The sequence below is a fragment of the Salmo trutta genome, chromosome 24 (assembly GCF_901001165.1).
Source record: "Salmo trutta chromosome 24, fSalTru1.1, whole genome shotgun sequence".
In the NCBI taxonomy this organism is placed as follows: Eukaryota; Metazoa; Chordata; class Actinopteri; order Salmoniformes; family Salmonidae; genus Salmo; species Salmo trutta.
The window spans coordinates 27,669,854-27,688,670 of NC_042980.1; the positions used below are offsets into that span (position 1 = coordinate 27,669,854).

Genomic DNA, 18,817 nt, shown 5'->3' on the forward strand with positions numbered 1-18,817 from the left:
AAAGGAGATTCATGGTGTATTTTGATAAGAACGCCTAAAAAGCATTCCAGAGGACATGAGCTAATAGTTCTGTACAATACCGTACCAGGGAGGGACGGTTCTAGGGGGACCAGATACTGGGCTTTTCAATGAACCCTGTTGACATAGCAGTTACTGCCTGCTGTGTTTTATGGATATCTGTCATACAAAACTTAACCTTTGTGAACTGTTACTAAGCTTTGTGGTTCGTCAATGTACGTTGAAGGGGGTGTATATTTGCTATAAAATATCTCTGTAGCCATTGTGTAATCACCTTATTCAATGGTTCATTCATGAGAGTGCATTATTGAAGGTCAAGTGCTTTTGCAAAAGTATCTTAAGTATTAAAGATGTAGTTTAACTTGGACTGGTGTGTTTGTAACTCTCCTCATTTGGTAATGCAGAAATTAGCCACCACACAACACACATCAAAGATACAGTTGTCCTTCTGAACTGAGCTGTAGTACAGGAATGAAACTGTTCAGGGATGTTACCAGCCATTGGTGATTTTAAAACAGCTACAGAGTTCAATGGCTGTGAGGGGAGAAAACTGAGGATGGATCAACAATATTGTAGTGACTCCACAATAATGACCTAAATGACAGAGTGAAAGAGAATACAAATATACAAAATACAAATATTCCAAAACATGCATCTTGTATGCAACAAGGTATTAAAGTAATACTGCAAAAAACACAGCAATTGAATACACTCTTTGTGGTATGAGTATGAGGTATGAGTTTTTCAGGATAAAAAGAAACGGATGGAGCTAAACACAAGAGGAAAACCTGCTTCAGTCTGCTTTACACCAGAGACTGGGAGATTAATTCACCTTTCAGCAGGACAATAACCTACAACACAAGGTGGCTGAAGTGTGACTTTAAGGAAGGTGCCTCAGGTTGACAAGACGATACTGCGGGTTGTTTTCATTTTAATGTTTCTTTTTTCTTTTTAACCCCTTTTTCTCCCCAATTTCTTGGTATTCAATTGGTAGTTACAGTCTTGTCTCATCACTGCAACTCTAGTATGGACTCGGGAGAGGCGAAGGTCGAGAGCCATGTGTCCTCCGAAACACAACCCGGAAGCCAGCCGCACTGTATCGGGGGAAACACCGTACACCTGGCGACCGTGTTAGCGTGCACTGCGCCCGGCCCGCCACAGGAGTCGCTAGTGCGCAATGGGACAAGGACATGCCTAACCCAGACGACCCTGGGCCAATTGTGCGCCGCCCCATGGGTCTCCCGGTCACAGCCAGCTGTGACAGAGCCTGGACTCGAATCCAGAATCTCTAGTGGCACAGCTAGCACTCCGATGCAGTGCCTTAGACCACTGCGCCACTCAGGAGGCCCCTGCAGGTTGTTTTCTTGTGGTGTGAAACAACCTTAGCTGGATTTCCCCCATTGGATTTGAGAATCCCCAGTCCTAGCCACACAGAGGTACATGTGTGAGTCAGTATGACACCCCTGCCCTTTAAGGGGCCCTTCCCTTCTTCTGTCCTGGAGTCAGGAAGTGTCTTCTACCTCTCACAGAGGCCCACAGCAACAGATGCACTTCTTGGAACCTCAAGGCCTATCGTGCAGTCACACAACCACAGGTTCACACAGACACTCGCTCAATCAGACACACAGATGCACACAGAACACAGACATGCATAAACACACACATGCACACTGACACACGCACACACACATGCACATGCACACACACACCTGCTACGCCCTCTGGTGTTCATCCAGTGTCTTCTTAACCTGCAGTTACTCCCCCAGTACACACTCTCTCTCTCTCTCTCTCTCTCTCTCTCTCTCTGTGTGTGGAGACAGGTGTGCTGGAGTCAGAGCAAATCCCTTCCCAGCTGCAACTCATTCCATAATCAAGACCTCTACAAATTCTTAGTCCTGCCACTTCCACTCTGCCAGATCGTAATCTCTGCTCAGTCAGTTCTTATTCTAGCCATTTATGATTACTCAAGATCCTGTCACTCTGCTGTGCCTATTTCCCTGCCTGACACCATTTATCCTCTCATTAGAGTTATCGCTCTGTCTCTGTTCCACATTTCACCACCCAACTACCTTGCTCTGGATTTTACTCACCACCACTACCTTGGATTCCCCTCAGGATCTGTTAACCCTTTTCTACTCAGCCAACTCCACCTCAATCTCCACATCTGGTTTTTCTGCAACACATCCGAGCTTCCCCGGATCTGCACTCCATATCTCTCTGTGTAACAATAAATGTCTTGGTTCATTCATCCCTGTTTCCTCATCTGAGTCTGCTCTTGGGTTCCCCGGTGTCCTCCGCTTTACACACACACACACACTGTGGTAAGTACTTGTGCGGGGGGAAATGCAACCACCAATTTTCCCTCATTCTCTTCTCTCATTTTGGTTTGATTTTACATAGCATTGCTGTCCTCAAGGGAAATAGTCCAACCTAAATGTTATAAAACCAACACAAACTATTTCAACCAACCACAGATAAGATACTACACAAATATATTGAAAACACTATGCATGGACACACTATGTAACACCACCAGAAAAGAGAGTGCCATATTGACTGATCTGTGCCAAGGTATCCCTCCCTATCCGTCTGATACAGAGAGGAAAAGTTTGCATACCTGAAGTTTAGTTCTGGTTCCACGCCTTATCCGAACAGCTTGAAGTCCATGTCACATTCCTTTTCTATTAAACAGGCTTCTCAGTGTACTTTGTCTAGTAAACGACTGTAAAAACACCATCTTCAATTTTAACCTAAAGGCTATATTGAAGAATATACATTTAAAAAGCATCAGACATGCCCATTTCCCAAACAGAAGTTCTTCTGTAGTCTGGAAGTGTTTCTGGGCTGAATGTGTTACAATTTCCTCTGGATCTTAAGAAACCTTTCTGCTCAATAGCAAAGAATGCAGTGTTGTGCAACACGGCAGGGAGGGACGTGGAATCTGGCCTGATTCCACCAAGAAGGGGAGACACACGCCTATCTCTATGTTATTTGTTATATTGCTATTATAAAACTAGAGGCACATAGAAAAGTAGGGAGGGAGAGAGAACAATAGACAGAAAGCAGGGTAAATCTCATTCCATTCCTACTTGCTGTAGAAAATTACCTCCAACTGTTAACCACAGCATGACTCAGGTCAGAATCTTTTGTGATTGACTTCACACAGAGAAAGTATTGAGTGTGAGTCTAATCACCTTGTAATGTATCCCCATCTAGTGGCATCTTAGCAAAGGTATATTATAAACTGGGTGGTTCGAGCCCTGAATGCTGATTGGCTGACAGCCATGGTATACCACGGGTATGACAAAACATGTATTTTTACTGCTGTAATTACGTTGGTAACCAGTTTATAATAGCAATAAAGCACCTCGTAGGGGTTGTGATAGATGGCCAATATACCACAGCTAAGGGCTGTGTCCAGGCACTCCACGCTGCGTTGTGCTAAAAAACAGCCCTTAGGCGTGGTATATTGGCCATATACCCACCCCCTCGGGCCTTATTGCTTAACCATAACATAGTTGAAGGGGTCTCATTTCATTCCACCAAAAATAATGATACAAATATAATTATTGTCATATGTAGGCCTATATGCTAAAATATAATTTTGTGATACTTCTTACTACCTTGGAATCCCTGTGTGACTATTGCTGTTGTGGTTCACGGGTCACTGATGAACAGGAGTGAATGCTCTTACAGCCTACCAGAACCTTCTGTCGTTCTCACCTCAGCTCCTTATTCTTTATCAGAAATGGATCATGTTCATATAAAAATAAAATATTTTATTTTTGATATTCATTCAAAAATATGTTTAATAACAATAATACATTGTATACATTCTGTTTAAAGTAAGTCAACTTTTGTATACACTGTAACAAAACAACAGAAAAATAGCCAGCGAGATCACTTGGGAGGTGTTTATGTGGAGCTAAAAGTGGAGCTAAAGGTGCTGTTCTGTCGAGCCAGGAAGTAGTCAACCTTTCCTCTGGGTTTTAGGAGGAGGTAAAGGAAGACGGAGACCACAGTCAGGAAACAAACAGACCCTGCTACACCCACCATCAGCCATGTGGACCTGGGGTCTGAGAAAGGGAGAGAGTGAGTGAAACACACACACATTTCATGGCTTGCTTTGAGTTTCAATCACATAATCAATGGTACATTTAAGAAATAAGGCTCGAGGGGGTGTGGTATATGGCCAATATACCATGGCTAAGGTCTGTTCTTATGCACAACGCTACTCGGAGTGCATGGATACAGCCATTAGCCGTGCGTGGCGTATTGTCAATATACCACAAACTCCTGAGGTGCCTTATTGCTATTATAAACTGGTTACCAACATAATTAGAGCAGTAAACAAGTAATTTTGTGTCATACCTGTCGTATATTGTCTGATATACCACATGCTTTCAGCCAATCAACATCCAGGACCCAAATTGCCTGGTTTAAAATGATCAATATGTACAGGTCTAGTGCATGTATTGTATGTTAGTTGAGATGGGCCTACCTTCGACTCTGAACTGTGCAATGACCTCCTGTCTTCCTCCCTGGTTTTGAGTGACACACTTCAGTTCTGCCCTTGTATCCTCCTCACACAGCTCAATGATGTACAGATTCACCTCAACATAACAACCCCCAGCCACTGTGGTTACCCTGGTAACAAAGCAATAATCTTCATTGAGCTTGCTTGCACATTATATGTGTACACAATTAAAGAGACACATGCAATATGCATTACCTCCTCTGACTCATCAGAGCCCGCCCACTAAGGTTGGACAAATCCAATGAATGGCCGTCCACCAACCATGTGACCATTGTGGCGTCCGCTGATTGGCTCCCTGTGAAAACCTGGCAGGATATCTCCAAAACAGAGCCTAGAGGTGGTACAGTTAGAATACTGAGGTAAGCCAAAATCAAAACATAGGTTTTCAAGTTAAACAATCAGATGTGATTCACCCACCCAATGGACTTTCAAAAATGGTTCCATTGGCAGGGGACACAATCTTGGGGGACACAACTGCTGGGGCTAAAAAAGAGACAGGCATTAAACAAAGCCACGACCAAGACTACTACACTAGCCTAAGCATAAGTACACGATCAACAACATAAAGTGATACACACTAAGTAAGCAATTTATGCTTTTGAAGAGGTGAATTGGTCAAAAATAGAAAGTCCTGTAATTGACATTTGTTTTCTGAGCCGCATAACGATAGATCCACTCACATTCCACAGTGCTGAGACCAGGGTTAGGGGTTGGGGTTGTGTCTGGGTCAAAGATGGGCCTGGTGGTCTGAGTGTAGGGAACTGGGTCAGGCACTGGAGAGAGAGGTCCACAGAACACACCACCATTACAACACATAGTAGACCAATACAGCCGCACATAAGTCAGGAGCATAGCAATTGTCAAAATGGTGGGTTAAAAATATTGAGTAAATGATGGGACAACTATGGAGAGGTATTCACAGGATTCAGTCAGTGGGTTCTCAGATAAAGCTATAAAACTGTAGTCGTGCTATGGTATTCCACCTTTTACATTCAGGTTAATGGTCCTGCTGACTGTGTACTGGAGGTTGTTTACGTGGACTCTAAGCTGACAGGTGTAGAGGCCCTGGTCTGCTGGCCTCACGTCTGAGATGAGGATCACGTCTTGTCTCTGTCTTTGGTAGCGCCCACTGCCAACAGGAAGCACTGTCGGGCTGGAGTCCTGTGCGAATGGAAACAGTTGAGTAAAGAAAACTCCAGACATGCTTTAGGTAGATGGTTCATAGCTAGATGCACAAACTACAAAACAAACCATAAAGGAAGACTGCAATAAAGGTAGCCTATTGTTTGCACACACCTTGTACCACTCTATTTCGTTAGTCCTGTTGAAGTCCTTTAAATGAGGACATCTGATTGACAAATTTTTTCCCACGGGTGTAGAAATGGGATAACACAACTTCTCAATATCAGTTTGCTTGGTCTCATAAACTTGTAGAGTGATGCTTCCAATTACACATAATGTGTCATTTCTGAAAATGACAGAAGAAAAAGTAATACATATTAAGCACTGATACCACAGGATATAACCTGTGCTTAGGACATGTTAGATATTCTATGACATTGTCCATGTCAAAATGTAATGAAGTGGTCAACTGAAAGACATCCATATACGACAGGTAGACATATTTACATTCTGTACATACTACAGTAAAAGTAAGTAACTAAAGGGAAAGCCTTATGCAAATGGCTGTGACTATTTATCTACCTGTAGATGCAGGAGTACTTTCCGGAGTCAGAAGTTTGAGCTGGGAGGAGCCACAGCTGTCGCTCACGCTGCAGGACCCGCCCCTCTTTCCCCTCGTCAGTGTCAATGCCCCCCGTCCCATTTCCCTTTGAGATGACATAGGTGTAACCCGCCTTAGCCTGGGAGAATCGTTTGTAGAGGACCCTGTCGAACACAAAGCAGCTTAGGACCACCGCTTCACCCTGCACACGGAACACCTCCGGCTCTGGAGACACCCTGAAACAGCCATCTGGGGAAACACATCAGTTACAATCAATAAATGTATACATACAGTGCCTTCGGAAAGTATTCAGACCCCTTGACTTTTTCCAGTTTCTTGGCAATTTCTCGCATGGAATAGCCTTCATTTCTCAGAAAAAGAATAGACTGGCGAGCTTCAGAAGAAAGCTCTTTGTTTCTGACCATTTTGAGCCTGTAATCGAACCCACAAATGCTGATGCTACACATACTCAACTAGTCTAAAGAAGGCCAGTTGTATTGCTTCTTTAATCAGAACAACCGTTTTCAGCTGTGCTAACATAATTGCAAGGGTTTTCTAATGATCAATTAGCCTTTTAAAATGATAAACTTGGATTAGCTAACACAACGTGCCATTGGAACACAGGAGTAATGGTTGCTGATAATGGGCCTCTGTACGCCTATATAGATATTCCATTTTAAAAAAAATCAGCCGTTTCCAGGTACAATAGTCATTTACAACATTAACAATGTCTACACTGTATTTCTGATCAATTCAATGTTATTTTAATGGACAAAAAATGTGCTTTCCTTTCAAAGACAAGGACATTTCTAAGTGACCCTAAACATTTGAATGGTAGTATTTAAAAAAAAAAAACGTAAATACCTTATTTACATAAGTATTCAGACCCTTTTCTATGAGACTCGAAACTGAGCTCATGTGCATTTTGTTTCCATTGATCATCCTTGAGATGTTTATACAACTTCATTGGAGTTCATCTGTGGTAAATTCAATTGAATGGACATGATTTGGAAAGGCACACACTGGTCTAAGGTCCCACAGATGACAGTGCATGTCAGAGCAAAAACCAAGCTATGAGGTCGAAGGAATTGCCGTAGAGCTCCTAGACAGGATTGTGTTGAGGCACAGATCTGGGGAAGGGTACCAAAACATGTCTGCAGCATTGAAGGTCACCAAGAACACAGTGGCCTCCATCATTCTTAAATGGAAGAAGTTTGGAACCACCAACACTCTTCCTAGAGCAGGCCTCCCGGCCAAACTGATCAATTAGGGGAGAAGGGTCTTGGTCAGGGAGGTGACCAAGAACCTGATGGTCACTCTGACAATGCTCTGGAGTTCCTCTGTGGAGATGAGAGAAACTTCCAGGAGGACAACCATCTCTGCAGCACTCCAAGAATCAGGCCTTTATGGTAGAGTGGCCAGACAGAAGCCACTCCTCAGTAAATGGCACATGACAGCCTGCTTGGAGTATGCCAAAAGGCACCTAAAGACTCTCAGACCATGAGAAACAAGATTCTCTGGTCTGATGAAACCAAGATTTTGGCCTGAATGCCAAGCGTCACATCTGGAGGAAACCTGGCGTCATCCCTACGGTGCATCATGGTGGTGGCAGCACCATGCATTGGGGATTTTTTTCAGCAGCAGGGACTGGAAGACTAGTCAGGATCGAGACAAAAATCAAAGGAGCAAAGTACAGAGAGATCCTTGATAAAAACCTGAACGCTCAGGACCTCAGACTGGGGGCGAAGGTTCACCTTTCAACAGGACAAGGACCCTAAGCACAAAGCCAAGACAACACAGGAGTGGCTTCGGGACAAGTCTCTGAATGTCCTTGAGTGGCCCAGCCAGAGCCTGGACTTGAACCCAATCGAACATCTCTGGAGAGACCTGAAAATAGCTGTGCAGCAACCCTCCCCATCCAACCTCACAGAGCTATAGGGGATCTGCATAGAATGGGACAAACTCCCCAAATACAGGTGTGCCAAGCTTGTAGCGTCATGCCCAAGAAGACTCAAGGATGTAATCGCTGCCAAAAGTTCTTCAACAAAGTACTGAGTAAAGGGTCTGAATACGTATGTAAATGTAATATTTCGTTTTTTTATTTTTTATAAATTAGCAAACATTTCTAAAAACCTTTTTTGATTTGTCATTATGGGGTAATGTGTGTAGATTGATGAAATTGTTTTTTTTCCTCATACATTTTAGAATAAGGCTGTAACCTAACATAATGTGGAAAAGGTCAAGGGGTCTGAATACTTTCCGAAAGCACTGTACATTCTTAGGAATAAGTCATAGACCAGTCACATTCATATATAGACGCAAATGTGCGAGAGAGAGGGAGAGAGAGAGAGAGAGAGAGAAAGAGAGAAAGAGCGACAGATACACACACACTTACCTATCATAGGTAGCGGAGGTAGTCGTAGTCCACAGGCAGAGCGAGCGATGAACAACGCCGGGAGCAGATTGAGGATCACCGTGGCATACTGGAGGAATAATAACATGTGTGTAGACCTTGCTTCCCGAGTGTTGGTATAATCACATGCTACATTTGTAATGTTGGAGTGTGTCTGTGAGATCAGGAGACTCTTTTCACTTGTCTTAAAAAAGTCATGTGACATAAAATCCTTTTTGACACACCCACACAGACAGAAGTCGCTGACAAAGGGGTAGCTCTGATGAAAAACAGAACTCCGAGGGTAAAACCCGATGTCTATCTATACTGCTGGAAGTTATAAAAAAAGTGTGTTGTCAAAGTTTCAGTTCAGTAAATGATATAATAGCAAATGTTCAGCAGGAATGTGATTTGATGTAATTCTGAAGTCAGCTGAACTAGTAGAAGATTACCTGCTCTCTGCTTCTCATGGAGAGACTAATAATATCAGTAATATACATTTATTCTAGAGCTGCACCCAGGTAGACATGGTCGAATATAAATACAGTGTACAAAATATTACGAACACCTTCATATTCAGTTTGCCTTTAGAACAGTCTCAATTCGTCGGGGCATGGACTCTACAAGGTGTTGAAAGCATTCCGCTGGCCCATGTTGACTCCAATACTTCCCACAGTTGTGTCAATATGGCTGGATGTTCTTTGGGTGGTGGATGATTTTTGATACACACGGGAAACTGTTGAGCGTGAAAAACCCAGCAATGTTGCAGTTCTTGACACACTTAAACCGGTCTGCCTGGCACCTACTACCATACCTCGGTCAAAGGCACTTACATCTTTTATCTTGCCCATTCACCCTCTGAATGGCACACATAAACAATACGTCTCCAGGCTTAAAAATCATTCTTTAACCAGTCTCCTCCTCTACACTGATTGAAGTGGATTTAAGAAGTGACATCAATAAAGGATCATAGTTTTCACCTGGATTCACCTGGTCAGTCTATTTAATGTTTTGTCCATTCAGTGTATATTGTAATGTAAAAATATTGAATATAGTGAGACAAGTCTTAACAGCAAATATCTGACTACACTAATAAAAACAACAGCAGAACAAACTAAAAGTTTAAATCAATATAGTATTGATGTATAGCATTGACAAAAGACATAAATATCTATCAACCTACTATTCCCTATTCTAAAATTCCTCAGGTGTTCTTTATTCTAAAGTGTTCCTTATTCTAAAGTTCCTAAAGTGTTCCTTATTCTAAAGTTCCTAAAGTGTTCCTTATTCTAAAGTTCCCAGTGTTCCTTATTCTAAATGTCCTAAAGTGTTCCTTATTCTAAAGTTCCTAAAGTGTTCCTTATTCTAAAGTTCCCAGTGTTCCTTATTCTAAAGTTCCTAAAGTGTTCCTTATTCTAAATGTCCTAAAGTGTTCCTTATTCTAAAGTTCCTAAAGTGTTCCTTATTCTAAAGTTCCTAAAGTGTTCCTTATTCTAAATGTCCTAAAGTGTTCCTTATTCTAAAGTTCCTAAAGTGTTCCTTATTCTAAAGTTCCTAAAGTGTTCCTTATTCTAAAGTTCCCAGTGTTCCTTATTCTAAAGTTCCCAAAGTGTTCCTTATTCTAAATGTCCTAAAGTGTTCCTTATTCTAAAGTTCCTAAAGTGTTCCTTATTCTAAAGTTCCTAAAGTGTTCCTTATTCTAAATGTCCTAAAGTGTTCCTTATTCTAAAGTTCCTAAAGTGTTCCTTATTCTAAAGCGCTGAATCAGTACTCACGTTTGCCCAGGTGACCATGATGGTGAGAGTGATGAGGTAGTGACAGCGGCTCTGTTCCAGTAAATCCACACCACCAGAGTTACGAAGACACAGTGGACCTCTGAGTGTTACATGTTCCTTCTTATATATATATATGTGACTGTCAGTCAGACTAGCCGCTTCCGGGAAACTCTGATTCTTAAGATTTCCCTCCCAGCGTAGAAATTTCTGACGTTTCCCAATAAAATAGACAGCTCAGCTCATGATGAAGACATCTCACCAATTTCAAAACAAAAAACCCACGCACACACTAACACACATGAGTGCAAACATACACAAAGGGAATAAGGTATGTTTGACTTGTACTGTACAAATGTACTCGTATATATTTTCCCAATTTAACCCAATATTGGTTGACCTCAGTTTGATGAACTGCTGTGTAGTAGTAGACAGACATCGGGTATAACTGTTTACATCTGTTATTTTCCTCTTCCCTTAGACATATGCTGTTTACATTTACATTTACATTTAAGTCATTTAGCAGTCGCTCTTATCCAGAGCGACTTACAAATTGGTGCATTCACCTATAATATCCAGTAGAACAACCACTTTACAATAGTGCATCTAAATCTTTTAAAGGGGGGGGGGGGTTAGAAGGATTACTTTAAACATGTTTGCTTTATGAGAACACAGGCATGTTATAGTGTCACAATGAGGAAATAAACAGCAGATTAAGCAATCCAGTTCACTAACAAACTGCAAAGATTCAATGATATTCAAGACAGAAGGGATGAAAAGCAGTTGTTGAGTCTGTGGATTGCTGTAATTGTAACTGAACTCCCATAACTGTGGGGTGTGTGTGTCTGTGTGCATGAGTATGTGTGCAGCCATGTAGACGTCCACCATGTGACTAAACTGTTCGTTTTCTTGGTGTTGGGTGTCATATGCCCATCAAATTCCCCAGGATACTTACCAGGTGAGTGACAGCATGTATAGTTAGGCGTCTGACTCACTGCATGTCTCAATTCTGTAGTAATAAGCATGCTATTAACCAAGATTAGACTCATATTAGTCACCATGTTGGAAGATAGTATTCGTCCCCACTGTGCTGATACTAAGAACCAACTAACTCAGTGTATAGTAGTCATGCACACTCATCTGCTCCAACAAATATTTGTTAACAATGGGGAGTGATGCATCATCTCTAGGACGGCAGTAGGGTTCAGTGACTTGTTGACTAAGCGTCATTGCATGTTTTGGGAACTCTCCAACTAGATTGGTTTTGATACGACTCGGCTAACATTAACACTGAATCCTATTGAAGAGCAGGGGCTGATATCCCAGAAGCCGTGATGCCATAGATCAAGTCTATTTATTCCTATTCATGAGGTCACCGGGTGCAGTTGGAGAAAATAGAAAGGGAATAATGTATGAAAGAAAGAGGATGACGATGCATCTACAGACGTAATGGTTTTTCTGAAACAGACAAAGCTACCTTACATAAGTTAAAGTTAAGTAACATTTTGTGTTCAGAAACATGACATTATCGTGACTTCTCCTTTCCATCTGAGCTTTCACACCCACACACCAATCCAGATTCATGTCTACCACCTACACACTCGCCTCAAACAAACCTTAAGAGATACACCGTTACACAATACGTATAACATAGATATTGTATATTAGAGAACAGATACAGACCTTCATGACACTGGCTCTACCATTCCTAGCACCAAATCTATAAGTGCAGGTCTGGTATATTCCACCCACTTCCTTGCAGAAGTTGAGTTATGGACAGATTAGTAAACACATAGAATTTCTTTAGGTGAACAAGGCCATCATAATATAAATTCCAGGCCATTGATTTGTGTGGACATACACTATTTAAACAAAAGTATTTGGACACCCCTTCAAATTTGTGGACTTGGCAATGCCCGCCACGTCCGTTGCTGACAGGTGTATAAAATCGTGCACACACAGCCATGCAATCTCCGAGCTGCCCCGGTCAACTGTAAGTGTTGTTATTGTGAAGTGGAAACATCTAGGAGCAACAACGGCTCAGCCGCAATGATAGGCCACACAAGCGCACAGAACTGGACCTCTGAGTGCTGAGGCGTGTAAAAATAGTCTGTCCTCGGTTGCAACACTCACAACGAGTTCCAAACTGCCTCTGGAAGCAACGTCAGCACAAGAACTGTTCGTCGGGAGCTTCATGAAATGGGTTTCCATGGCAGAGCAGCCGCACACAAGCCTAAAATCACCACGCGAATTGCCAAGTGTTGGCTGGAGTGGTGTAAAGCTCGCTGCCATTGAACTCTGGAGCAATGGAAATGTGTTCTCTGGAGGGATGAATCACGCTTCAAATCAAATCACATTTTATTGGTCACATACACGTGTTTAGTAGATGTTATTGCGGGTGTAGTGAAATGCACCATCTGGCAGTCCGACGGACGAATCTGAGTTTGGCGGATGCCAAGAGAACGCTACCTGCTCCAATGCATAGTGCCAACTGTAAAGTTTGGTGGACGAGGAATAATGTTCTGGGGCTGTTTTTCATGGTCCGAGCTAGGTCCCCTAGTTCCAGTGAAGGGAAATCTTAACGCTTCAGCATACAATAACATTCTAGACGATTATGTGCTTCCAACTTTGCGGCAACAGTTTGGGGAAGGCCCTTTCCTGTTTCAGCATGACAATGCCCCCATGCACAAAGTGAGGTCCATACAAAAATGGTTTGTTGAGATCGGTGTGGAAGAACTTGACTGGCCTGCACAGAGCCCTGACCTCAACCCCATCAAACACCTTTGGGATGAATTGGAATGCAGACTGCGAGCCAGGCCTAATCGCCCAACAGTGCCCGACCTCACTATTGCTCTTGTGGCTGAATGTAAGCAAGTCCCCGCAGCAATGTTCCAACATCTAGTGTAAAGCCTTCCCAGAAGAGTGGAGGCTGTTATAGCTGCAAAGGGGGACCAACAGGCAAACCTGGGAAAATGATGTAGAGAAATATACTCCAGAATGTCTTTAAATTACTTTAGTTTATTCAAAGAAAAAAAACCTTGAGGAAAATACAGGACTTCCTGTCATACATAGAGAGGACATAAATTAGAGTAGCATGGCAGAAACACTGGAGAAAAACACCCAAGCCTGACTGACATCCAAGCCTGCAGGAAACGGACTGTACATCACTACAATGTCCCCACAACGCTGGATTAATGTTACAGGAACATCTGGAAAATTAAATATTGCATGTGTATTCTTTATTGTGTTGTGAGTTGGTTATTTGAGAGAGACTGGCATCATTTAGGATTATTGACTAAAATAACGTTCAATACAAAACAAGCAAAAAAAACAAAAAAAAAAAACAGAATCAAACATAAATATTATGATGCACATTAGTGTAACAAAACATTGCCTCTGTAAACATTTTAATTTTCTCAACCTAACGTGAGCATTATAATATTCAACCACTGCAGAGTACATAAACTTACAGAAACCATTATTAAGCTTCTTAACCAAGTTAAAACTTAAGAATACAAAATGCTTCAAGTGAGATCAACGAAGTGGTTTTGTATTTTTTTTAAAAACATTTAATGTTGCCATCTTAGCACTTTTTTAAAACGTTAAATCAGCAAGCGACTGCTTTTCAGATTGCAAAAATGTTTAAATGTTTTCCATTAATAAGAATATCAATAACCATAATCTTAATAAAGTAACTTATGCCACTCATGAAGGCCTTGATGCAACCAGAAAGACATAGTGGGTCAGCATTGGGAGGCTATTAAACACACACATACAGCATTGGGGTTCGCTCTTCAAACTGGTTTCTTTTTCCATATACAACAAGTTGGCTTGTGAAACAATTCTGTGACATGTAATTTGCAATGCCTTTCCCACAGCTCTACACACAGAATGACATGACTGTTAGTACGAGAAAGACCCAACTCGGAGATCATTGACCCACTGTCAGATACATAGTCAGTGTACAGAGTCTGTCCCCTTTGGTGAAATAGCTTTGTTCCATCCCCACCATTAAAACACAGTTGTGTTCTGTGGGAAAACTAGGAAAATCCTCCAAGATAATAGCCTGTTGTTGAAGTTGTTTGTCACCATGGTGAACGAAGGTTAGATCCACTGTTGTGGGAGAGCCGTAGCAGGGGATATTGCAGTTAATTGAATAGTCTTCTTCACATATCTGTACAGACTATACCCTTTAACAGTGAAAAAAAGGATTCTGCCCAAAGTGGGTTTCCGTCATGAACACCTTCAGACGAGAGCTGTAGAATCACAACGGCCAGGTCACCTGTGCTCTGGCTCCTGGTGACCTGACTGCTCTCCTCTGATTTCAAACAAGTTGTTTTGTATTGTATTGCCTTCCATTGATTGATAAGCTGACATTGCACAAGATGGACAAACGTACCGCGCTCAAGACGACTTAGCTAAGCGTGGTCATGTTGTTTACAGTTACACTGAGGACTAAGCCCTGTTGGTGAATAAGGTTGATTAGGCTACTGTGAGCATACTGGCCCCACAGAACACTACTATAGCCTAGCAACGTCTCAACTCAGAGCTGCTCCCTCTCCAGCTCTGATGCACTTTAAAACATTGAGTTTGTGAAAGGAAAATCAACATCTTTAATAGAGGCGCCATCATTTAGTGTTCACTTGTGTTACTTTGAAACTGAACATCGAAATCATGTCACAATCACTTCTGACAAGGAACACAAATAAAAGTCTCATGCCTTTGACCACCACACAGTATACTTCTTTCTACATTCTTGACACTTAGTGCACTGCATTCATGAAAAGATACAAATGAAAAACAAAAAGCTGAAATATCAAAAGAACAATAAAACACCACCGTTTTGTTCTATCCACTGACTAGGAGTCCATTGAGTTGTGCTGACCATGTGTAACTTTTCTGCTACAAAAACGTACATCAACACCCCTCCTCTCTCATCTATTGGCCCCTTTACAACCACACACACACACACACACACACACACACACACACACACACACACACACACACACACACACACACACACACACACACACACACACACACACACACACACACAACTATCACCTTACCCTTCTCCTCCACTCTCTTTTATTATATCTGTCTATTCACATCAGGACCATGTCCTCCATCCTGGACCCTCTGATGGTCCAAGCCGGATCACCGAGGGATCCACTACCATGACCATTGAAACTATGGATGAGATTAAATTACATTTTATTATACATAGACATCGTTTCCTTTATCTAACCCACCCACTCTCTCTAACTCCTAAAACACTTCAATGTGTTGTGGGTTGGAATAAAATCAAGCAAACTGGAGACTGTGCAAATGTGATTTTAGAAAATAAGGTAAAAGAAATATTAACTCCACATAGTTTCACTTTTTTTAGGGAATTTATAATAAAAAATACTAGTCTGAAGTCCATCTGGATAAAATCCTTTTCTTTGACCCCGCCCATTAAAATACTGTAGCTGTCTTAACTCTATCAACACACAGTCCAGCTGAGTCCTCTCAGATACTACCAGATTTACGGTAAAACGCCTTGGCCCCTTCCACCTTCTGTTATCATGGCATAGAACAAATTGGGGCTCTCTTGCTAGGCTTCTCTATTCCCGCCTCCTCCATGACTGACAGCTTCAACCCCCCCCCTCTTGCAGTCATCAATCATTGTACCAAACAGAAAATACATTTACATACACTACTGTAGCATTAACACTGTATGCGCCACCCCTGCTCCTCCCTCGCTATGGAAAGGGGTGGGGTGGAGGGGGGTTCCTGAAATACGAGCAGAAGATGCAGAGAGTAGTTAGTAAACTTCAAGCCCACAGCACAGTCAGTAACTAGGAACGACACACACAGAGGTCACAGGTGTTCAGGGCAACAACCCCGCACAGACGTGTCCACAATCAGTTGAGCACCACAGCGGGGCAAACCGTTCCCCCCTTTATTTTTGTTGTTTTATAATCAATTAACTTAATTTTTAACAATTCTCATATCTGGTATTCACGGCTGGGGAGACGGCATCTGGATGTTGTATGTATCCTCAATATAACATGACGCTCCGGGTCGAAGGTCGTAGCTAAGACGGAGATGGTTGGCTTTTGTCCATTGGCATCACTGAACGTTGGGTAAAACGCGGTTGGTTGGTTTCCAGTGTAGATAGGGCATGGTCTTTCTCTACCAGCTGAGCAGAGAGGTACGCCCCAGGGTCATAAAGTACACCTGGCTGGCTCCTCCGGACCGCACCGAGGCAAAGAACACCTGCAGATGGAGGCACACACAAACAAGTCAATAAATAATTAAACTAATCAGTGACACATCATCAGTGATACATCATAAAGGTAGGGGTGAACTTCTTACACAGAGATGCATACGACCATCATGTTTTTCTGATTGAGTCATTTACAATCACTGATCCATTGTAACAAAGGAAATCAAGACGTGTGTTGTCATGTTAATATTTCGTACACAATGTGTAATGGCGGATGGTTGTAAATCCATAGAGGTGTGCTCAGGTGTTCCGCAAGGTTCTATTTTGGGCCCACTGTTGTTCATTTTGTATATCAACAACATTGGGGATCTTATTGAAACAGCGGATGTTCATTTTTATGCAAATGATACTGTTCTTTATTCAAGTGGTAGTAGTTTATCTTTGGCTTTTGAAAATGCCCAAAGAGCAGTTAACATCATACAACATAATCTGTATGATTTAAAGCTAGTTCTAAATTCAGGTAAAACAAAATGCATGGTATTTTCAAATGCCAGGCATGTTACTAATCATGTCATTGCTACATTGGCTGGACATACTATAGAGCAAGTTAAAGTGTACAAATATTTGGGTGTGTGGGTTGATGATAAGTGTATCATGCAGCCCTCAAGTTCATTTTTTCCCCCTCATGTGTTAAACTGTGGAATACTGCAGGGAAGCTGCCTTGGGCCACTTCTTTATTTAATATATACCAACAACCTTCCCTATGCCTTAGCTGAAACTCAAGCTACTATATTTGCAGATGATAATACAATTTATGCAGCAAGACAATCGGTTCAACAGCTTTACAAGGAGATTTGGAGAATATCAGGGAGTGGGTTTGCCAAAACAAACTTGTTTTAAACACCAAGAAAACCAAAGTTGTGTTGGTCTGTTCCACTAGGAAAAGGCCAAAACAGCATGGGATACAATTAAGTATGGGAGGAGTACAAATTGAAGAAGTGGCAGAAACCAAACTATTGGCAGTGCAGCTAGACAACTGCTTATCGTGGTCGTCTCAAATAACTCATCTATGTAAAAAAAAATATTAAAACAGCATGCATAATCAGAAGGATAGCTAAATATTTACCAGGAAAAATTATTCAGCAAATAACACAAGCATTAATTGAGGTGAACTACTGTTCTGTGGTCTGGGGAAATGCATCATCAAGTGAAGTTAGGAGGCTGCAGATTGCACAGAACAAAGCAGCAAGGATTGTTTTAAGGTGGAGATATGGTTCTTCTGTTGCAGTCATGCGCAATGTCCTTGGTTGGCCATCAATCGACAAAATAATTGAAAAAAACATGCTTATTTTATTTCATAATATACATCATTTAAAACGGCCAAGTTCTATTCACAATGGTATTCAGTTGGTAAGAGACAGACGTTCTGTAAATACTAGGAATAGATTGTCCACCATCTGTGTGTTATCCAGACAGAAAAGAGAAATAGGCAAAAGAACATTTCAATTTAGAGCAATAAAGAAATGGAAAAAATTAACTGAGCAAACCAGGAACCTTTCAATATATACATTTAAACATTTTTTTAAAACGATTTAAATATAATACATAGAAATGTTGTGGGACTATAGTAGATGAAGAATCAATATTTTTTAGATTGAGTATTTATTGGGTCATTATGTTAGTATATTATGTATGTTTGTAATAGTGTGTTATATGTGAAAATGTGTTCGTATAATAAATTGTATTTTAATGTTTAAGGACTCTTAGAAGATTAGTCCAAATGGGGACTAAAAGAGATCCAAATAAAAATAAAAAATAAATAAAATCAAGTTCATTACAAATCAAAAACGTCTAACACATCATTGTGATCTCTACAGCGCTGTTGGCTGGTCATCATTGACCTTGCGTAGGATTAAACACTGGTATACACTGATTTATAAGGCCATATTGGGTAAAATGCCATGTTATCTCTGTTCTTTTTTAGTCAGGTCGGTAAATAAATATAAATTACGGTCCTATTCTCATTTGCTTCTAACAGTACCAAGAATTAGAACAGGTCATGGTAAAAATAGTTTTAGTTACTTAGCTCCGTGGTCCTGGAATTCTCTTCAAAATTTGATGTAGTTTCGTTGGTGGAGTTTAAACACTTGATCGATGTATA

The 18,817-nt window shown here is 41.4% G+C and overlaps 3 protein-coding genes across 13 annotated transcripts in view; all 3 read right to left on the reverse strand.

Annotated features, from left to right (window-relative positions):
* The window catches only part of zmp:0000000936 (interleukin-1 receptor type 1), a 32,958-nt gene extending 30,057 nt beyond the window's left edge, over window positions 1–2,901 (reverse strand). Inside the window, exon 1 of the mRNA XM_029711661.1 lies at window positions 2,636–2,901. The gene's annotated coding sequence lies outside the window, so the exon portion shown is untranslated. The remainder of the gene's footprint in view (window positions 1–2,635) is intronic.
* An 883-nt stretch (window positions 2,902–3,784) lies between these two features.
* Window positions 3,785–10,686, reverse strand: LOC115161016 (interleukin-1 receptor type 2). 2 transcript variants are annotated; one of them, XM_029711664.1, is made up of 10 exons: window positions 10,446–10,686; window positions 8,674–8,761; window positions 6,260–6,527; window positions 5,852–6,023; window positions 5,539–5,716; window positions 5,236–5,328; window positions 4,973–5,038; window positions 4,751–4,886; window positions 4,520–4,665; window positions 3,785–4,094 (listed from the first exon to the last, which is right to left on the reverse strand). In XM_029711664.1, the coding sequence occupies exons 1-10, from the start codon at window positions 10,461–10,463 to the stop codon at window positions 3,934–3,936; spliced, it is 1,326 nt and encodes a 441-aa protein (XP_029567524.1). In that variant the 5' UTR covers window positions 10,464–10,686; the 3' UTR covers window positions 3,785–3,933. The 2 variants fall into 2 exon arrangements, with proteins under 2 accessions (XP_029567524.1, XP_029567523.1); XM_029711663.1 differs by lacking the exon at window positions 10,446–10,686 and having other exon boundaries at window positions 8,674–9,305.
* A 2,754-nt stretch (window positions 10,687–13,440) lies between these two features.
* The window catches only part of map4k4 (mitogen-activated protein kinase kinase kinase kinase 4), a 91,649-nt gene continuing 86,272 nt past the window's right edge, over window positions 13,441–18,817 (reverse strand). For all 10 annotated transcript variants that reach the window (XM_029711667.1, XM_029711669.1, XM_029711668.1 and 7 more), the window contains one exon: window positions 13,441–16,706. In XM_029711667.1, coding sequence (XP_029567527.1) covers window positions 16,623–16,706 — 84 coding nt within the window. In that variant the 3' untranslated portion in view covers window positions 13,441–16,622. The remainder of the gene's footprint in view (window positions 16,707–18,817) is intronic.

Excerpts from the sequence above, each read along its gene's own strand:
- LOC115161016 (XM_029711663.1), bottom strand. The coding sequence starts at position 8,896 with ATGTCACATGACTTTTTTAAGACAAGTGAAAAGAGTCTCCTGATCTCA. Across the intron at positions 6,024-6,259 it reads AAGTACTCCTGCATCTACAG|AAATGACACATTATGTGTAA; the intron begins GTAGATAAATAG and ends TGTCATTTTCAG. Across the intron at positions 5,329-5,538 it reads CATTAACCTGAATGTAAAAG|TGCCTGACCCAGTTCCCTAC; the intron begins GTGGAATACCAT and ends CTCTCTCTCCAG.